At 55.2% G+C, this 20,683-nt stretch overlaps 1 protein-coding gene across 1 annotated transcript; it reads left to right on the top strand.

Annotated features, from left to right (window-relative positions):
- The first annotated feature begins 2,947 nt into the window (after window positions 1-2,947).
- Window positions 2,948-19,386, top strand: Gna11 (guanine nucleotide binding protein, alpha 11). The gene is made up of 7 exons (NM_010301.4): window positions 2,948-3,318; window positions 12,846-13,030; window positions 14,704-14,858; window positions 15,586-15,714; window positions 16,659-16,788; window positions 16,865-17,018; window positions 17,125-19,386. Exons 1-7 carry the CDS (start codon window positions 3,183-3,185, stop codon window positions 17,313-17,315), a joined length of 1,080 nt encoding a protein of 359 aa, NP_034431.1. The 5' UTR covers window positions 2,948-3,182; the 3' UTR covers window positions 17,316-19,386.
- The last annotated feature ends 1,297 nt before the right edge of the window (window positions 19,387-20,683 follow it).

Raw genomic sequence — 20,683 nt, 5'->3', positions numbered from 1 at the left:
CAAAACAAAAAAACAAAAAGAAAGAAAGAAAGAAAGAAAGAAAGAAAGAAAGAAAGAGAAAGAAAGAAAGAAAGAAAGAAAGAAAGAAAGGCTGGGCGTGGTGGCACACGCCTTTAATCCCAGCACTGGGGAGGCAGAGGCAGGTGAATTTCTGAGTTCGAGGCCAGCCTGGTCTACAAAGTGAGTTCCAGGACAGCCAGGACTACACAGAGAAACCCTGTCTTGAAAAACCAAAAAAAAAAGGATGTATCCCAAGTGAGTCCTGGCAGGATACAGGTCGGGAAGGACTCAGTTCCTCTAAGGGCTGGCCCCAGGGAATGTGACCATGCTCCAGTGCACATTATACAGGCAACACAAACTGGACTTGTGGGTTTTTAAATTTTTCTTTTTTTGGGGTGGGGCTCACAAGGTTGGGGGTAGACCTGGGAGGGTTGGGAAGTGAGTATGATCAGGGTTCATGATATGAACTCCCCAAATAATAAGAAAAATTATGTTGGAGAAGAAAAAAAGAGACCTGAGCCACCATGGGTGTCACCGTCATTGAGAACAAGAGTTATCCTGGGTCAGTTCGGAGCACAGGAATCACCAACCCCAAACTGGGTGAGGCAGGAGGAAGCTGCAGTCCGGGCCAGTCTGGTTTACAGAGCCTCAGTCTGTCCTTCCTCGGTGGTACCTGCACATGGCCTTGGGTGTGCTCACCCCCGTGGACGCACACTGGCCATTGGGTATCCTCCACCATGGCCCTCTGCCTCTTTGCCCTGCGCCAGTCTGCTAGGCCATGAGTACCTGGATTTATCTGTCTCCACCTCAGTGTGGGGATGAGGTGGGGTCACCGGTGTGTGCAGCCATCAGTGGGTGTTGTGTTTGAACTCAGGTCCTCATGCTTGCCTAGAAAGTCCTCTTAGGAGCGGAGTACTCCCCTCAGCTCCACCCTGCTGCCCCTTTTGACAGGGTTTCTCTGTGTGCCCCTGGCTGTCCTGAAACTCACTCTGTAGACCAGACCACCTTGAACCTCACGAGAGATCCAACTGCCTCTGCCTCCAAGGTGCTGGAATTAAAGGCGTGCGCCAAGGCCTGGCTGCTTGGAACCCTTTTTTGCCGACAATTTACCAGGTGATGATCCCTAACCCATGAATCCAAACAGAACAGCTCACAGGGGCTGGAGGGTAGTATGGCCCAGTGGTACCGTACTTGCTGTTCCTGCAGAGGACCCAGGTTTGGTTCCCAGTATCCACTGGGGGTTCACAGCCACCTGTAACTCCAGCTCCAGAGATGTGACACCCTCACAGGCAAGGAAAACATCAGTGCATGTAAAATAAGATTAAATTATTTTAAGAAAAGGAAACTATGTATGCACACAAAGATAAATGTGAACAGGCATCATGGCATATGCCTGTCATTCCAGCACTGGGATGGTCAAGGCTCAAGGGGTTGCGCCTATGAGCTGCAAGAGGAACTTTGACCACATTGGGCCACCCGGGAGCCCCTTGTCTGGGCCATGAACTCCTGGGGTGGGGACAGAGGCCCTGATAGGAGAGTTTCAGAGGAATAATCTCCCCACAACCCCAATCAGCTAGTAAATGAAGACTTTGACCCTCCCCTTGCCGTCTTATCTCAAGGCTGGGCAATCAGGCAGGGACTGGGACAGGAACGCATGCAGCACAGGCCTGACTTTCAAGTTCTTTGTAGTCTCTTATTATTGACACATGCCCTGATTGAGTGCTGACTGGGTACGCATGCCTCTTTCTGGAAGGTAGAAAACACTTCTCAGGTTTGTGAGTTAGTTTACACTTGGGGGACTCAGATTGACCCACCAACAGGGAACTTACCTGCCTGGTACATGCGGGGGGCGGGGGTGGGGTGGGTTCCACTCCAGCACATGCAAACCACATTCATGGGCGTTCACATGCACAACAACAGCGTAAATTGGTGCTTGGTATACAGCAGGCAGACTGTTAATAATGCTTATTCTTCACCTGCCAGTAAGCCTGGTTGACAGTATATATGTATGTATGTGTGTGTGTGTGTGCGTGTGTATATATATACACACATATACATATATACATATATGTGTATGTATATATACACACATATGTACATATACACACATATATGACATATGTATATATGTATATATATATATATACACACACATATATATATGAAATCAGGCAGCATATTAATAGGAGGTACTGTGCTGCATCAGCACATAGTACACAGTAGGAGCTATATACAATATGTGGTATACGGCAGGCACAGCATTCATATTTGGCATACGTTGTATATGTGAAAAACACTTGGTTTGTATACCCTATATTGAATGTGGCAGTTACATATGCGTGTTTCCTTAAGGCTTGGTATACAGTAGATGTGATATTAATGCCTGAGCTACCACAGGCTGCCGCATCAGTGTATACTCTACAGCAAGCATTGTGTTCATACTTGTGACCTGTGTGGTATTTAACGAGTGCTGCATGAATGTACTGTACACAGTAGGGCATGAATTTCTGCCTGGCACACGATAGGCCTGCTTAGGAATGGATGAGCGAGCCGGTCAGGGCGTTTTCTCACATCCGCAGGCGGTGACGGCCTCGCTCCAGAGAACTGCAGCCTCTCTCTTGGCGCTCTCAGCACAGCCTCGGGGAGCCGAGAGAAGCCGAGCGCAGCCGAGCGGCGCCTGCCCGAGCCGAGAGGAGCCGAGTGTAGCCGAGCGGCGCCTCCCCGAGCCGAGCCTCGCTTCGCCTCCCGAAAGGAACCGAGCTCGGGCTTCCGAGTCCTCCCCATTCCCACAATCCTCGGCGTCCGCGCCCAGCCGCGAACCGTTCAACCCCTTCCCACGTCGACGCAACCCCACGCGCGCTTGCGCTGCGCCCTCCAGACCCCGCCCCCGAGCGGCGAGGCCCCGCCCCCAGGCGATCCTAAAGTCCTGTCCCTGCGGCGCGCGCGCGCGCGCAGCCGTGCGGCCCCTCCCATTGGCCGCGCCGCCTGCCCGTCCCGGGGCCCGTGGCAGCGCTTCAGGTCCTCGGGCGCCGGCGCTCGGTGGCGACGGCTGCGGGTAGCGGCGGCGGCGGCGGCTGCGCTGCACGGCGCGGACGGTGGACGCGCCTCTGGGGCCGGGCCGTGGCCTTCGGGGAACCGGGAAGAGGTAGGGCCGGGCCGGCGGCAGCCGGAGGACCGCGACGATGACTCTGGAGTCCATGATGGCGTGTTGCCTGAGCGACGAGGTGAAGGAGTCGAAGCGCATCAACGCGGAGATCGAGAAACAGCTGCGGCGGGACAAGCGCGACGCCCGGCGCGAGCTCAAGCTGCTGCTACTTGGTGAGCTGCGTGCCCGTGCCGTGGGACCTCTGTCACGGGGACCGGGTGGGTGCACGGGGCATCCGGGCCTTGCCGGGGTCTCCGCGCGCGCAGGGTGCTGCAGCCGCCGCGGTCTCTGGTCCCCGGCGAGTAGCGCGCGGTGACAGTCGGGTGCGACCCCTTCAGACCGCTGCCCACGGCCTGTCGGGCCACCTCGGATGTCCTCGGGGCAACTAGTCAGCGCTGCCCTGCAGCGGTCAGCCCTTCCGGGATCGCTGCACCCTGAGCAGTGCAGGTGGCTTGGGCCTGTGGTGGCCAGCTTCTCCCGTGTGGTCCCCTGGGCTCAGCCTGTGCGACCCTTTGTGGCCAGCCTTTCTGTTATCCAGGCCTTAGATTCATTCGGGGTCAGCCTCCTGCCTCTGATATCTGTGGTGAGATTTTGCATCTGCTGGCCACATTGGGCCCCAGGACCCTGGGAGACTTGCTTTCTGTCGCTCCTGAGAATTCTTGCACGGAGGTGGCCCTTGGCCCTGCCGCACCAAGTAGGCTCTCTCCTTTCCATTGTCCCCACATAGCCTCCGGTGAGCCCTGTAAGCTGTCTTGCTCTCATGATGCCCCTTTGGATTACAGACTCCCCAAGACAGTTCCCAAAGGGTTGCACCCTCCTCTCTACCTCCAAGGACTATACACCCAAATGGTCCTGCTTTGCTTCTGGCTTGTTGCTTTCGTGGGTACTCCTCAGTCTCCCTCTCTTTTCCATAGATCCTCTGAATTCCTCCACATTGGAGTGGGTGGCTTTTCTTCTTTGGGCTTCTGTTGTGCCGGAACCCAGTAGGTTGACAGCAGTCAGCCTTGCAGCCTCCCTGGCCCTGTCCTGCCTCCTGGGGGTCCAGTCTTGTCCTCTCCACACCCCACCCACCCCAGGGAAGCTCAATGTGTGTCTGTCACTTCCTGGGGTTCTGACTCCTCAAGGCCCACCTGTTGCTGGGAGCCAGGGAGCCCAGGTCCTCTTGTTGTCACCCCAAATAAGAGCCCAAAATGAGGACAGGGTAGCCTGGGCCCTGTGGGGGTTTACAAAACAGACTGGGGAGCTCTGCCTGCCCCTCCCAGATCCCAGATGAGCTACATGCAGTTCAAGAATGGGGACCCAGGACAAAGGGTGGCCTTGGAGAACCTGAGGAAAGGACTGTGGGGAGCCTTTGACTAGGAGGGGTGGAGGGCAGTGATACTCCAATTGTCCCATGAGAGATGTCAGGTAGGAGTACACGCTGTCTTCTGTTGCTGTGGCCTGTGTGGTTCTCAGGGTCATGGAGCCTTGGTTACTTTTCTCCAGCATGGTGGGATTCCCTCAAAGCTCTATGCAGCTTTCCAGGAAGGATGGGATAAGAAGAGGACAGAGCAGCCCAGAGCAAACAGCAGTGGCCCCAGGGTAGTCATATGGGGGCCACAGTATGGCCCTAGCCCACCTCTGCAGGGGGTCAGCAGCTGCCAGGTAAAGATGACATTGGTTGGCTGAGCCCAATAGTGTGTCATCCCAGCTCTGTCCTGTCCCCAAAGCTGGCCTTGAAGTCCCCTCGGATTCAGGAGTGCTCCCTGGCCCTCTGTGCTATGGCCTGGCTAAGCTGACCAGCAGCTGAAGGACTCTGCATTGACCTGCACACAGCACCTTGCCTCTACCCAAGGCAATTTGGTTCTTAACTGCCACCTGTGCCCTCAGGGCACCTGTGTCTGCAGTCACACCCTTCCCACAGAAGGGTCCTGCGCCCGTTGTAGAGTCTGGGATTTGCTTTACAAGAGCAGAAGGGTAAAGGGAGGACGGGAGTGAGCATTGGGCACTGCTCAGGGTCTTGCTGTGAGGGCTTCCCGGAGGAGGTGACCATGACCTTGGTTCTCTAGCAGTCTCTTTGTCCCAGGTATTGGGGGTGGGGGTTCGGTGAGACCTGCTCCACCCTCCTGCAGGCTGCCTCATTGATTGGCTGTCCCTGATTTTACATCAGCTGTCTGGAGGGTGGAGACCCTGTGCCCTACCGCCTGAGGTGGAAGCAGGGCAGGGATTGCTCTTCTGGAGCCCTGCCCTCTGGAGCAGGCAGGGTCCCCCTGCCCCATTCCCCGAGTGGTCCTTTTGGAAAGAGCTCCTCTCTGTGTGCAGGACTCTGACCTCTTTCCCCAGGTTTGAAGCCGCCATCGTCATACCTGGTGTGCATCTGTGGCAAACAGTCTGGGAGTGGGTTTTATATCCTCCTCCTGTTCTTCCAGTCCCTGTGTGGCCTGGGGAGATTGTTCAGCCAGGCAGAGCATTGACTGCAGGCTTGTTCTTGGGGTGGGCGTCCTGGTCACTGCAGGGTAGTGAGCTGCATCCCTAGACATCACTCAGTGTACCTAGGCTGAGGCACCCCCCTGGAGTTGTGCATGGTGGTACCTGATATAAAGTAACTTGCAAAACTAATTGGTGGCCAGTGCAAGTTCTCAGAACTGAAGCCACACGGAACTGTGTGCACCTCCCCACTGGAGGGTGACACGCTCCAGGCTTGTCCTGGGACACTTAGGTGGCTCTGGTGGTGAGCAGTGATGGGCATGAGACTACCAGGAGCGACCCTGTGGCCAACAGGGCTTCCAGTTCCACACTTAATCAGGCTGTTCAGAGGTTCCTATGGCCTCAGACTCTGCAGACCCTAGGGACCTCTGCTTCCCTGTGTGGCTCCAGGCTGGGGCAGAGCAGTGCTGTCACTGGGGAGCCAGCCACCCAGAACTTTCGCTTAGAAATCCCTGTCCCGGAGGCCGGGCAGGGCTGGGCCCAGCTTTCTAAATAAAGCAGGAGGTTGGCTCCCAGCTTCCTGTCCCGAGCCGTGGGCTGGGCGGCCAAAGGCCGGGGATCCGGCGGGGGTGGCCCAAGGGTTGGGCCTGACTTCTGCCCTGGGAAGAAGGCCTCAGCTGGATCTCTACTTACTGCTTCTGTCTCCAGATCCTGGTGGCTTCAGGCCATCCCAGGAGGCCAAGGATGCGCTGCCCCTCCCCCGTGAGATCCTTGAACTGATTCCCAGAAAGACATATCTATCCCCAGCGCCACACAAACCAGGTGTTTAGGTGTTTAGAGTGCAGGCAGGAAGATCCAGAGTTCAAGATCATCTCAACTACATAGGGAGTTCAAGACTATCCTGGGCAGCATGAGACCCTGTCTCCAAAAGAGGGGACAGGTTGTATCTCTAAGGACTTGGGGGTTCCACGAGTGCAGTGCTGTCCCCACTCTGTGGCGAGGCCTATCTGAGGTGGCTGTAGCCGTGGTGACCTGCATGGGCTTGCTTCTTCCTCTCCAGCTGGCACTCAGTACTAGTGGTCCTGCTAAGGACAGGCTATGTGGCCCTAGGAGCATGGTAAATACAGGGAGAGGTCAGCCCCTGGGCTGTTTGTGCACTTTGTCAGCCACTGACCGGGTGCCTTCCAGGGTGTCACTGCAGGCTAGGAATGATAGCCAGGGCAGGGCAGGGGCTGAGGTGTCTACAGAGCTGAGTTGCATTCCCTGGCCTTACACAGTGGCGTAGCATGTAAAAGACCAAGCGTGAGCAGGGTGGTACTTTACTGTCAGCATCCTTGCTGTCCCATGGAGCCACGTTTGCAGGTCTGTGCCTCAGTTTTCCAGGGCTAGGTGGCTTGAGAGTTGGGGCGCCTGCATCTACTCATTGCTGGAGCTGTTTCTGCTGTTTCCTTGGTGCCTGCGGCATCACACATAGGCCTTTGAACCCATGTTCTCCTTAGTGTGAGTGATGGGGACATTACTCCTAATTGTTCCCCGCAGGCCACTGTGCAGCAGCATCTCAGGCCTCTACCCACTGTGCCAGCAGCTCCCCAGTGTGATGGTTACACATGTCCTCAGTATGCTGCTGGGAAGGGATCAAGGACCAGTGTTCTGTCCAGGCCACCGATTTTCCTCATGCTGTGGCCCCTGCTTAGCATGGGGCACCCATACTGTAGGCTGTACTGTTTTTTTTGTTTGTTTGTTTTTGTTTTTGTTTTTTCGAGACAGGGTTTCTCTGTGTATCCCTGGCTGTCCTGGAACTCACTTTGTAGACCAGGCTGGCCTCGAACTCAGAAATCCGCCTGCCTCTGCCTCCCGAGTGCTGGGATTAAAGGCGTGCGCCACCACGCCCGGCTGGGCTGTACTGTTCTTAAGAAGTGCCCTTTGGCCAATGGAATCGGCTGCCTGGAGTGTTCAAGGGACAACCTGGACAACCCCAGCAGGCCCTCAGCTTAGGCTGCCTGTGACAGCCAGAGGGGGTGGGACATATTGGAGTTGTGACCAGTAGGTCTTTATGTCCAGGCTTCAGTGTCGCCATCTGTCAAGTGATACAGTGTCCCTGCTCCATGGGAAAAGCTGTGGTGTTGCGTGTGAGGCAGTGTGGCACCAACCACAGTGTGTTCCTGTGCATGTTCCTGGGGACTCCACACTTGTGTGTCCCACAGCAGTGTCCACTGATCCACGGTGTTCAGGGTGTCAGGCTGCCAACTGCAAGGGTTCTCTGTCTTTAACATGGTGTGCTGTTGATGTCCTCAGACTCTACACTGCAGGGGACTGACTGGCTTCTGGGTCACCACAAGGTCTGAGGGTGGCTAAGTAACAGAATGTGGTCACTCTAGGGGACAGTTGCCTCATGGCCGTCCTCTGGGGCTCCACATGGTGGGCAGTGGTCCCTGCCATGGGTAGGTTGTCTTCAGAGTTGGGCCTGCTACCATTGACAGCTCTGACTCAAGGCCTGGCGGGGCAGAAAGCCCTTGTCACAGGTGTCAACACAGCTCTGTAATGGGTGCAGCACCACCCCAGGGCTGACATGCTAGGGTCTGCACTTCCTGTTGTCCTGCCCTACCCTAGTAACCTTGTTTGCGCCCCCAGGGTATCTCGAAGAAGGGCCATGTGGTGGACACAGGGTAACAGGCACGGTCCATGTGGTGGATTCAGGAGCCCTGATGGGTGTCATTAAGTGATGCAGGGCAGGGGGACCAGCCCTCTGCATTCTTCTTTATGCCTTGCCTATAAGAAGAACGGGATTCTGTTTTCTGCCTTGTAGCCCAGGCTAGCCTCACAGTCACTATGTAGCTGATGGAGACCTTGAATTTCTGCGTCTCCTGCCTCCACCTGGACCGAATGCTGGGACGGCAGGTGATTACCACGGAGCCTGGTTTATGGCATGCTGGGGATGGAACGCGGGACCTCACATGCGCCACACGGGTACTCTACCATTCAGCTACAGCCACAGCCCTGATTTTCCTTGAGCCTGGGACCCATTATGAAGCCCAAGCTGGTTTCACACTTCCAACCCACAGTGCAAGTTTGTTCCATGCCTTCCCTCCAGAGGTGTAAATCTGGGAGGCCAAACCTTTAAACTGCCTGGGTGTGGTGCACGCCTTAGATCCCAGCACTAGAGAGGCAGAGGCAGGCAGATCTGTGAGTTCCTGGCCAGCCTGGGCTACAGAAGGAGAACTTGTCTAAAAAAGATCTTAAACAAAACCTTCCAACAGGTGGACAGGTAAACCTTTGCTGTTAGCAAGTGTCAGCTATGAACAGAGTTTCAGGGCCTGGTACCTATACCTAGGGACACGTGGAGGCAAGATAAGGTCACACCAGGTATCTCTGGCTTTGTGGAGTTTTATAAAAGCCCATGATAGTACAGGGGGCTTTGCTGTTGGTGGGGAGCTACTCCGTGGGGTGCATAAGGCTCACTTTGGCTGTTGTACAGTAGGTGACATATGTCCTAACTATCAGCCAGCTACTGGTACGGCCTGTGGCTCTCTGAGACCATCAGTGTCCACACCTTGGGCTCCCTGGGAGACTTTGCTACCAGCTTGGAGATAAGATCATGGTTGCAAGTCCAGAGGCTAGTGCATGTGGCCTGTGGCTGCTGGTGGCAACTGTCACTGAGCAGCTGTGACTTTCACTACCCAGGGCTCTGTCATGAGACAGGACCAGGCGTTACAGCCCCAGCACACAGGTGTGCTCATGTCTGTCACAGTGATCATGTGTCATCAAGCCACTTCACTGCTCCTCGACTGAAGTTCCCTGAAGTGGGCCTCAGTGACAGTTCCTGTACCTTGAGGCTATTGGTGCTGCTGTAGCTTGGGCCACATCAGCCCAGGGGTGACACTTCCTCCCCTGACTCTAAGTTGGGGTGCTGAGTTTCTGAGGGCCTACCTGGGAGGAAGCAAACTTGGCAGTGTACAAACATGTAGCTCTCCCTCTTCCAGCATCCCTAGAGCCTGGGTTATGTAGGCTGGGAGGGCTTTCCTACCTCACCTTCCCACATTACAGATGGCACCTAGAGCCATCTGGCAACTTTTGTGGGGCAGCTCTGACTCCCATACTGCCTGCATTAAAACACTGAGTCCAGATGTGAACACTAGGCCAGGGAAACACAGCTAGAGTCTACATACTTCCAACCTCATTCTCCCACCCATGTATTCATCCACCCACCCATCCACCTATTCATTCAATCCATCCATCCACTCACCCATCCACCCACCCATCAATCTATCCACCCACCCATCCACTCTTCTACCCCCTCACACACATTCATTTATCCCTTCTTCCAACAATCTGTTTATCCACCGGTTTGCCTGCCTCTCCTTTACAGTGTCTTCTTCCTTGTCCTGTTGTCCTCCTATGGTGGAGGCTCAGTCCCTCTGTGTCCTCCTGCTCTAGGTGGGGAACTCTGAGCAGCCTATTTTAGGTCTGGCTTGTGGCCACTCTTTCTTGCCGTCTACTTGGTGCTAGCACAGCATGGCCCCTCTTAGTGGTGCCATGGGCTTGCTGTGTGACCAGCCAGCCCCAGCCTTGCCCTTCTCCATGGGTACCTCTGACCTTTAGGTGGATGTGACTAGGTAGAGGGATAGCTGCAGGAGGATGCCTGCAGAACTCCAGCATCAAGGCACTCCAGCACAGATCCTACTACGGGGTACATGGGTTCATTGTTTGCCCTGGCCTATTCAGAACATGCATGCAAAAGCTGATGTCTGTGGATTCAGAGCTTTGAAACAGAGATTAGTGGTGTCAGACCCCTTAGGGACACCATGTCCAGCATCCTCAGAGGAAAGGCACCAGCTGGGTGTTCTTCAGCTGTTGCTCTGTGACCCATTGGTACCCCAGGTTCCTTAGTATTGCCTGCTGTCAGCCCACAGGTGAACTATGACTCCACCCTAAGCAGGCGAGGAAATGGGGTGTTTGTGGTGAGAGCTAGCGCTCTCTCTTTCTCTCTCTCTCTCTCTCTCTCTCTCTCTCTCTCTCTCTCTCTCTCTCTCTCTCTCTCTCTCTGCCAGGAAGGGGGACACCAGCCCCTAGGGCTCCTTGATGTCACTCCTGTCTGTGCCCATGGACACTGGGCATCATGTTGGATCCCAGGCATGACTTGAGTCTGGTGCATGGGGATCCTGAACCTATATCCAGCCCCCAGTGCTGGTTGACCAGACATGACAGTGGCACACTTGGCTTCCAGAGGCATGGCCACAGATGAAGCCACACATGGTGGCATGGCCCAGCCTGGGTACTGAGCTGAGTTGCACCTTGTCCATAGTGCCACAGGGTGGCCTGAAGCCCAGGGCTAGCCAGGCTTAGCTTGCTGACTCACAGTGTGAACTCCTGGCCTCAGGTTCTTGTGGTGCCTTCCTTGGCCTGCGCCTGTTGTTACAGTTGCCCTTCTCCACCATGGATTGTGGCTCCTCATCTTTTGGCAACTGCTGACTGCCATCGAGTATACACTGATGAAAGAGGTGTGATGCCCGTGTGTCTGTGTGAGCACAACTCACATGAGCACAGAGGTTTTAGTAATTTTTCACGTTTTATTTTACTTTTTAAACTTTGTCTGTGTTGGGTTGTGCACATGAGTGCAGTACCTGTGGTGGCCAGAAGAGGACGGCAGATATTCTGGAATTACAGCTGCCTGATTGGATGATTGGAACCCAGCCCAGGTCCTCAGCAAGAGGAGCCCTGAGCCATCTCTTGAGCCTTGGATTTTAATATTTAAAAGCTGTGCTGGGCAGTGGTGGCACACGCTTTTAATCCCAGCACTTGGGAGGCAGAGGCAGACGGATTTCTGAGTTTGAGGTCAGCCTGGTCTACAGAGTGAGTCCAGGACAGCCAGGGCTACACAGAAAAACCCTGTCTCGAAAAGCAAAACAAAACAAAACAAAACAACAAAAAAATTAAAAGTTGTGACTCCAAAAGGAACATAAGCTCTAAGGAGGACTATGCGGGAGAAGGAGGGGGACAAGTATAGGTAGGGCTCTACCCCTGACCATGCCCCCAGCCCCCTCACTGGGGGATTCTAAATGGGGGTTCTGCCTGACAAGGACAGCCCTAGTCCTACTTTTACACTTATATTTTATTTTTGGCTTGTGTGCATTTGTTGTGTTTTGTGTCCCTGCAGGTGCATGTATGCATCTTGCATGGAGGCCAGAGGTTAGCGCTGAGTATCCGTCCACCATCCCCCACTTTATTGAGCACAAGCTTGCTCATTCAGCTAGTTGAACCGGGATGCCCTGTATGCCCTAAGCCTTGAGGTTACAGGTGGGCACCCCATCCTCATCTCTCAGGCTTCTTGTGGGTTTGGACTCCTGACTTGGGCCCTCATGCCAACGCCAACGCAGCCTTCAATGTGAGCTGCGCACACAGATGTGAATGTATGCAGTATGCAAGTGCACCACACATGCCGAAGAGCTGATAAAAAGAGCTGATAAAGTCTTTTCTTAAAAGACAGGTCTTAACTGTATTGTCCAGGCTGGTCTGCAACTCTCCAGGCTGGCTGCAAGAGAGCACTGTTGATTGCTGACTTAACAGCTAGAGTTTTGGGATTTGGGACCCTTTCAGATTTGGATGACTCACCATGGTGATCATGCCTGCAGGCATCACAAGAGCTGAAGCTCTTGTCTCCAACATTCGGGACCAGTGTTTGTGGGCTGTAGAGAAACAGCTTCTGAGCCACAGGCCAGGGGAGCGACTGCGGTGGGGCCCCAGGAGAGCCACATACACAGCAGGTGGCTGTAAGCATGTCCTCAGACCCACTGCCTAAGGCCCAGCAACCTCTCTGCTGCAGCCCCGGGCATTTCCCTCGGGTGTAGGAGGTGTGGGTAGGGTCCACACTGAGAGAGGGCTAGGGTGACCGAGTGAGCACCCTCTGTGCTGACCATATGTGATGGGTCTTCCCCGTTGGTTGCAGGGGAAGGGGCCAGTAGGAATTAGCAGCTGACCTCAGGGGACCATCACATCTGGCCCAGAGACTGGTGGCAAGGCCCCAGGTGCTTCTGGCATCCGGGGGGTGGGGGGTGGTACTGAGCTTTCAGCCATGGAGGGCTCAGAGACTCAGGGCTTGTCTGCCACAGCTGGGGGAACAGGCAGCATCCTGAGTGGTACCCTGAGTGGTACCCTGTGTTCTCAGGTGGGAGCCAAGCACAATCCCTTGGGCGGGCGAGCCTGCAGAACGTCTGGGGTAACTGGCAGCATAGTGCCTCACAGTAGGTGGGCAGGACTGTGGGGCACGTGGTGACTGGTCAAGGTGCGCGGTCTGCAGGCACTGGCGAGAGCGGGAAGAGTACCTTCATCAAGCAGATGCGCATCATCCACGGGGCCGGCTACTCGGAGGAGGACAAGCGCGGCTTCACCAAGTTGGTGTACCAGAACATCTTTACCGCCATGCAGGCCATGGTGCGCGCCATGGAGACGCTCAAGATCCTCTACAAGTATGAGCAGAACAAGGTGAGGGCCAGCCCAGGCGGAGTCTGTGGGAGGTACCTGCCCCCGAGGCGGGGTCTGTGGAAGGTATCTGCCCTTGAGGCAGGTCTGTGGGAAGGACCTGCCCTCAAGGGCGGGGTCTGTGGGTGGGACCTGCCTCTGAGGGGTCTGTGGGGTCTGTGGGTGGGACCTGCCTCTGAGGGCCGGGTCTGTGAAAGGGACCTCCCATGAGGGCGGGACCTAGGAAATAGGAGCACAGGTAGGGGAGGGCTGCTGGCTGTGGGTTGTCAGTATCACCTGACCTCCTGGAGACTCCTGCCCACTGAGCTTCACTGTTGTTGCTGTTGTTTAAGTAGTATTTTGAAATAACTTTTTTTTTTGAGAATTTCATATTATTTCCAACTTATTATTTCTCCTCGCCCAGTTTTTCTTGATCCTTCCCCACCAGGCTGTGTGTTCATCTGTATGTGTGTATGAATGGATGGATGGATGGATGATGAGGCTCAGGGTCTTGGACTCTTAGGCCTGAACTTACGCTGAGCCAATTCCCCAACCCTTCTGCTTTAGAAACAGGGTCTTCTTGCTCAGTAGCTTCTTGCTCAGGGTCTTCAAGATCCAGTCTTGCCATCCCTCTGCCTCTGTCTCCCAAGGGCCAGGTATTGCCTTAAGAACTTTGCATTAGATCATGGGGCCCTGTAGAGGAGTCCTTGTGTCAAGTTGGAGTCCTGTGGTCCTGGATATGGATAGAAGGGAACACCTTGACTCTCGCTTGCCCTGCCCTGGTGTCTCTGCAGCCTCCTGACAGTTGTTGATGATTCTGGGCCCATTTGAGCCTCACATCTTGTTGGTGCAGGGAGGCAGGTGGGGACTGTGGAAGCTTTGCAGGCACATCAGCTGGAAGCAGCCTTCTGCCCATTCCACAAACAGGCTGATGGGGCTGGTTCTGCCAACTTACTTCCTTATATGAGGGCCAGGGTAGTCACTGTCACAGGTGGGGTTCTTCCCACTTAAGGACAGGCAGATGTGTGGAAGCTGCCCCTCCAGGGTTCAGCAAGGCCCAGGCAGCCCAGTACATGGTGGGTGCCATGTGAGCCGTGTAGAGTCATCAACCTTATCAGGCTGGGAGCCACATCTACTAGTAGCCCAGAACAGAGGCTACCTTGGGAAGACTAAAGAGGAGGGATCCACGGTCAGGCTCTTGGGGGCTGGTTAGTGGTGGTGTGTGGTTCACTGGCTCCTCTGACCTGGGGATGTGGAAGGGCCACCTCCTGGTGCTTTCAAGAGCGGGAGGCAGCCTCAGCTTATGTGTGCCCTGTGCAGCAACTCCCCTTTCTGGGCTTCCAAGGATCAGGTTCCAGGGTGGGCTGGGTTCTTGTGGGTAGAGCACTTGCCTGGCCTGTATGAAGCCCTGGGTTCCCTCCCCAGCACTAGTAAATCCCAGTGTATGGACATAGAGGTTGCAGGGTGAGTTCAAGGTCAGCCTGGGCTACACAAGATCAAGGGGAATGCAGATTATCTGTCCCAGCCCTCATACCCACCCACACAGAGTGGTCAGGGAGCATGGGTGGTGGGCGGTGGGCCTTGTAGCCTTGTCGCTTTCTAGAGGCCTTGGCTCCCCTCACTGCCCTACTGGCTCTGCAGGCTCCTTGCTTGCCCAGGGTCCCCCCACAGGAGTTCACAGTCCCTTCCTCCCTCAGGCCAATGCACTCCTGATCCGGGAGGTCGATGTGGAGAAGGTCACAACTTTTGAGCACCAGTATGTGAATGCCATCAAGACGCTGTGGAGTGACCCTGGTGTCCAGGAGTGTTACGATCGCAGGCGGGAGTTCCAGCTATCTGACTCGGCTAAGTAGTGAGTGGGGCTGGCATGCATGGCTAACACTAGAGACGTGGATGGGGTCAGAGTGGGCATGACCTAGGCCCAAGAGCCTATCCACAGACTCACTACCCACAGGCTGGCCGCCCAATCAGGGCAGCACTCTACTCTCCTGCCCAGATCGTGTGTCCACACAGGGCAGGGCTGGTCTGACCACTCATTGCCTACATGCTGGCCTCAGAGAGAACAAGATGAGGCTTAGAGAGCAGGGGCCGGACTCAGGCTTCTCATCTGTTCCATGCCTGGCTGGGAGAAGAGCCCAGTCCTAGCCTGCCCGGAGGGTCAACCAGGGCAGCAGAGACCTGAGGACATCTAGGAGAAAGTCACAGCTTAGAGGAGTCTGTGGTTGAGAAGGTGTTGCAGAGAATCCCAGCTGACAGGGCACTCAGGACTCAGCAAGGCACCTGGGTCAGTGACCCTGAGTTGAGCCTGCTGAAGTGTCTGCCTCCTATGCTGTGGCCCTGGCTGTAGTGGGCCCCACTCTCCAGCTTTCCAGAGGCCTTGAATCCCTTCCTGCCATCTATTTGGAACAACTGTGACTCTAGATCAATGGAGATAGTGTGCTCTCACCAGAGCCAATACACAGGTCCCAGCCCTCCAGTGCCAGGTTCCCGTCTGTCTGTGGGTGGTTGTGGGTTCTGTGCCATGTCCCAGGTGTCCAATGGCCCCAGTGGGCTCCTGAGCAGATACCTCTACGTTGTAGCTACTTGACGGACGTGGACCGCATCGCCACAGTAGGCTACCTGCCCACCCAGCAGGATGTGCTGCGGGTACGCGTGCCCACCACTGGCATCATCGAGTACCCGTTTGACCTGGAGAACATCATCTTCAGGTGATGGTCAGCATGCTGTAAGACCGTAGGGAGCTGATGGGGAGAGATGCGCAGGCTTGGCCGGGACTGGAAGGCAGCAGCGGGGATCCTGAGGTTTAGACCCCTTCCTGGGACCCCTGTGAACCTGAAGAGCACAAGAGAAACCCTGGAGATGCACGGGGTGCCATGGGGATGGATGTGCTTTGCTCCCATTCAGAACCCACATCCACAGACTCGGGAGGTCACGGGGCCTGGGCCTGCAGGCATGTTGTGCCCTTTCTGCTCCCTCTTTTTTTTTTTTTTTTTTTGGTTTTTCGAGACAGGGTTTCTCTGTGTAGCCCTGGCTGTCCTGGAACTCACTTTGTAGACCAGGCTGGCCTCAAACTCAGAAATCCGCCTGCCTCTGCCTCCCAAGTGCTGGGATTAAAGGTGTTTTGTGAGACTCCCAGTGGCACCATGATGCTGACCCCAGGGCAGAGACATGTTCCTATTTAAAACCTTTCCCTGGTGGGCCATGCGTGTGAGCATACCACGTCCATCACTCCCTTCTACTCACTCCCCTGGGTGGCCTCTCAGGCTTGTGCTCCCTCGGCACTGAGGCTGCATCTCCCCAGGAGAGTGTCCCTACCCCAAACCTCCCAGCCAAGGTTCCTCCTTGGCTGCCACAGCTACTCCAGTGAGGGCTGAGGCCCATGGGACATAGTTAGGGACCACATGGCCTATGACCTCAAGTCTTGGCAATGTGTGGCCAGTTGGGCAGCTGCTGTGTGGCTCTGAGCTATAGAAAGGTGATTCAGGTCTATAAGGCCACCCAGGTTCTGGGCAAACACTGCCATCTGTACAAGGGGCTTGAGCACTTAAGAAACACCAGCCCAGTCATCCTGGGCCTGCAGCCACTTGGCCCTTTGGGGATGGGGACCAGTTATAGGCAGCATCTAGAACTGAGTGGCCTTTGATCTCCCTAGGATGGTGGATGTGGGCGGGCAGAGGTCAGAGCGCAGGAAGTGGATCCATTGCTTTGAGAACGTGACTTCCATCATGTTCTTGGTGGCACTAAGCGAGTATGACCAAGTCCTGGTGGAGTCAGACAATGAGGTGAGCTGGGGACACGCTTGGGGGGCTGGCAGGGGCAGGGCATGGGTAGCCTACTCAACTAACGTGTCTGCTTTAGAACCGCATGGAGGAGAGCAAGGCCCTGTTCCGCACAATCATCACCTACCCCTGGTTCCAGAACTCGTCTGTCATTCTCTTCCTCAACAAGAAGGACCTTCTAGAAGACAAGATCCTGCACTCACACTTGGTCGATTACTTCCCTGAGTTTGATGGTGAGCACTGCCCCAGGTCCCCACTGTCACCCCAAGGCCTGGCTGCCACACGCTGGGCACCTGGGAGGCCACTGACCAAGCCGCCCATCACTGTGCTCATCTGCAGGGCCACAGAGGGATGCACAGGCCGCACGCGAGTTCATTCTGAAGATGTTTGTGGACCTGAACCCTGACAGCGACAAAATCATCTACTCCCACTTCACGTGTGCCACCGACACCGAGAACATCCGCTTTGTGTTCGCAGCTGTGAAGGACACCATCCTGCAGCTGAACCTGAAGGAGTACAACCTGGTGTGACCGCGGCATGGCTGCCACCAGGGCCAGCTTCCTCCGCATCCGGTCACCCAAACCGAGGGACCTGGGCACACGGGGGCTGGGGCACATCTCTCTTCCCGCTCACTTCCTGTCCCTGTCCCTCTTCCTCAAGGGCAGAGTGGCCTCATTTCGGCCTTGACTCAATGTGGCTTGAGGTTTTTTTTTTTCTTAGAAAACAAAAAAAAAAAAAAAAAAAAAAAAAAAAGAAAGATACATGAACAGCAGTGTGCCCTCCCCAGAGATACCCCCACAGCCACAAGGCTATTAAGATCAGGGCCACTGCAGCCCAAGCCCAAGTCCTGAGTTTGACTTCTCCCCCAGGAAAGCTGGAGGCTTGGGGACCATGGACTACCCATTTTCTAAGTTATTGATATCCCGTATGCCCTCAGGGCTCGCACCATCCCCCTAGACTCCCAAGAAGTGGGGGTGGGCGGCCCCTGTGCCTACCCTGGGAAGTGCCTAATCGTTTTTTGTTTTGTTTTTGTTTTTGAAGAAAAGAGAAATATTCTCCACTCTGACTTGGCAGCCAGGTGACACACTACAGGGTCTAGTGACCATAACCCCTGTGTTCCCCTGCTGCAGGCAGGGCCTGCTGTTGGTGAAGTGGGGGGTGGGGAGATTAAGTCCCCAAGACCCGCTGCTCACTGACATGGCTAGGAAAGGCCCTGGGGACCCTGAGGGACTACGTGGAGTTGGGCAGCTGGAAGGACTGTCCAAGTCTATGTGGTTCAGCAAGACTCGCCCTCCCCAAACCCAGTCAAGAGCGGGGTGCACAGGGGCCTCTTCCAAATATTCTCAGGTCCGTACCCAGACATGGGCAGTGGCCCCACCCCACGCACTGGTCCCTGGCCATAGTCACTGCACCTTGCCTGTTGCCTCCTAAACTAGAGGACCAGCGTATAGGAGGTGATGGCCATGACCAGAGAGGACATAGGCAGGCCCCTGCTGCTCATATACACTACAGTGTCTATCTGTCTGTCTGTCAGATTTCTTTACTTTTTGCACGTGCGTTCTGGGCTTGGATAGCCAGCCACGCCTTTGTCCTGCCTGCCAAGCTGGACTCCAGGCCCCAGAGTGCCCATGCACTCAGACACACGCCAATCTGGGCAGTGGCCACATTGCCATCCCAGGCAGAAGGAAACAAGGGACCATGGGCATGACAGAGCCCTAGAGTATGATGGGTGGCCATGATGATCACCCACATTCCTGGCCTCCAGCCCGTGGATTCCCCCACCTTCCCACACTAGGCTCCTCTCCTGTCTCCAGTTGAGGGTCCGATCTGTGCCATCCCATACACTACAGAGCTACATGGATGGCAGGGTCATCCTATGAGAGACCCAGGTCCTCATAGTAGGCATCTGTGTTGCACAATAGGAAGAGAAGTTGGGACTGTACAGGTGTCTGAGGCTGGACCACCCCAAGCCGGCAAAGTGTTAGCCTCTCTTGAGCAGTATGTGCCAAGTGTGCTGGGCCACAGTGGCCACAGCCAAACCCCGGGGCAGCAACCAGCTCACCCAAGTGGTGAGTGGCAGGTTCTGCTCAGGGGAAATGTGTCAGGGCCCCTTGGGGCTGTGTGCCACACAGGTCAGGATGGGGACCCCAGACTCCCTACTTCTGTCCTGGTCCTCACCAAGGAATGGCCTGATTGCAGGGGACACACTGGTTTCTTTGTGTCCACCTTGGTGCACTGGGAGTGCCAACCACCATCCAGCACCTGGTCCAGGGAGCCAAGCCTGGCCTGTGGTGGCTGCCAGCGGCTGCTGTGACCCTTGTATATTACAGTCCTAATTTCAAACTTCAGCCTATTTAAGAGAACACTCAAAACACTATTTTTAATCCTCGTCCTTTGTGAAGCATGTTCCCGTGTGAGGGGGAGGCTCAGGCACACAGCTCAGTGCCAGGCTCCTACAGGCCCTCGGCCATGGACGCCAGGGTGCAAGCAGCAGGTCGGGGCCCTGACCCCTTAACCCAGAGGGTCTTGCTGAAGCCACCTTTTCATATCTTTCTCTTGAATTCTGTTTTAAATCGGAATAAATTTTGTTCCTAAACTCTGGCTCCTTTGTGATTATTAGTAAAAGTATGTTGGGGGCGGAGTCAGAGCAAGCACATCCCGAGGCACCGCTGACTGTCGCCCAAGCACCACCTGGTCAGCCAGTGTGCCTCTGCCATGAGACATTAGGTCCCTGTACTGCTCACCGGGAGAGAGGGAGCCCTTGCTAGATCCTTACTGCTGAGGAAGGGCCAGTCCCCAGCTCCTGTTCCAGGACATTGGGCCAGCAATTCTCTAGCCCCAGCTGCCACCATTTCGGGGGGGGGGGCTGGGAACTACCTGGGGAAATGGCATGAGTGGTAGGGTGCTTGCCACCAAACCAGGAAGACCTGAGTTTAATCCTGTCCTTTGGAGTGGGCCTGAGGCCCCAGCACTGAAGACATGGACAAGCAGACCCGTGGAGCTTGCTGGTAGCCAGTTTGGCTAGTCCTGAGCTGCAAGTTCAGACTCTGTCTCAAAAGTCAAGATGGAGAGCAACTGAAGATACTGGTAGTGTCCACAGGCACCTGCACCCACGCACACAATGACCAAGGTGCTCAGTGGCACGGAGCTAAGTTCTACAGCCATGCAGCTGTCCCCAGCACCGACTTCCAGAACATTCCATCCCATTCAGCACCCACACTCCCACCTCATGTCCCTGTGGGTCGAAGGACTCAACGGTCTCCTGGGTGTGGGGTCCTGTGGCATCACTGAGCCCATGTCTAGAATCATCCACCCTGGAGCAGGGGGCAAAATGCGCCTTTCCCTTTCATGGTTGTGTCATATTCCTTCTTCCGCTGGATGGGTTGTGGTGTGTGTATCTTCATCTTTGCAGCATTAGGATGGCTTCCGGTTCTTGGCTGTTGTGAATCCAGGCAACAGAAACCTGGATGTGTGAGTGTGTATTCAGCTTTTGGTTGTAGGTGCCCTGGATCCATACCCTAAGCAACTAGGGGGATGACCCAGTAATTCTGTGTTACCACAAACTGTCACTCCCCACAGCATCTGCTATATCACACCATTCCACCAGCTGTGCGAGACGGCTCCCAACTCCCCTCACCCACTCAGATGATCTCAGGATCACCAGGAACATGGGCTTTGGGGATCGCTGTGTGCCCAGCAGTGCGGTCCCCATAAAACAGCCTTTAATGGGATCCTCTTACATCAGTCATTCGGAAAATTGTTCCTATTGCTGTATTAAACCCCATGACCAACAGCAAGCTGGGAGGAAAGGGTTTCATTTGTCTTACACTTCCAGGTCACAGTCCCTCACTGAAGGAAACTGAAGACAGGAACTCACACAGGGCAGGAACCTGAAGGC

Source organism: Mus musculus, chromosome 10 (assembly GCF_000001635.26).
Source record: "Mus musculus strain C57BL/6J chromosome 10, GRCm38.p6 C57BL/6J".
NCBI classification, from domain to species: Eukaryota; Metazoa; Chordata; class Mammalia; order Rodentia; family Muridae; genus Mus; species Mus musculus.
This window is presented reverse-complemented; position numbering and strand designations above follow the sequence as displayed.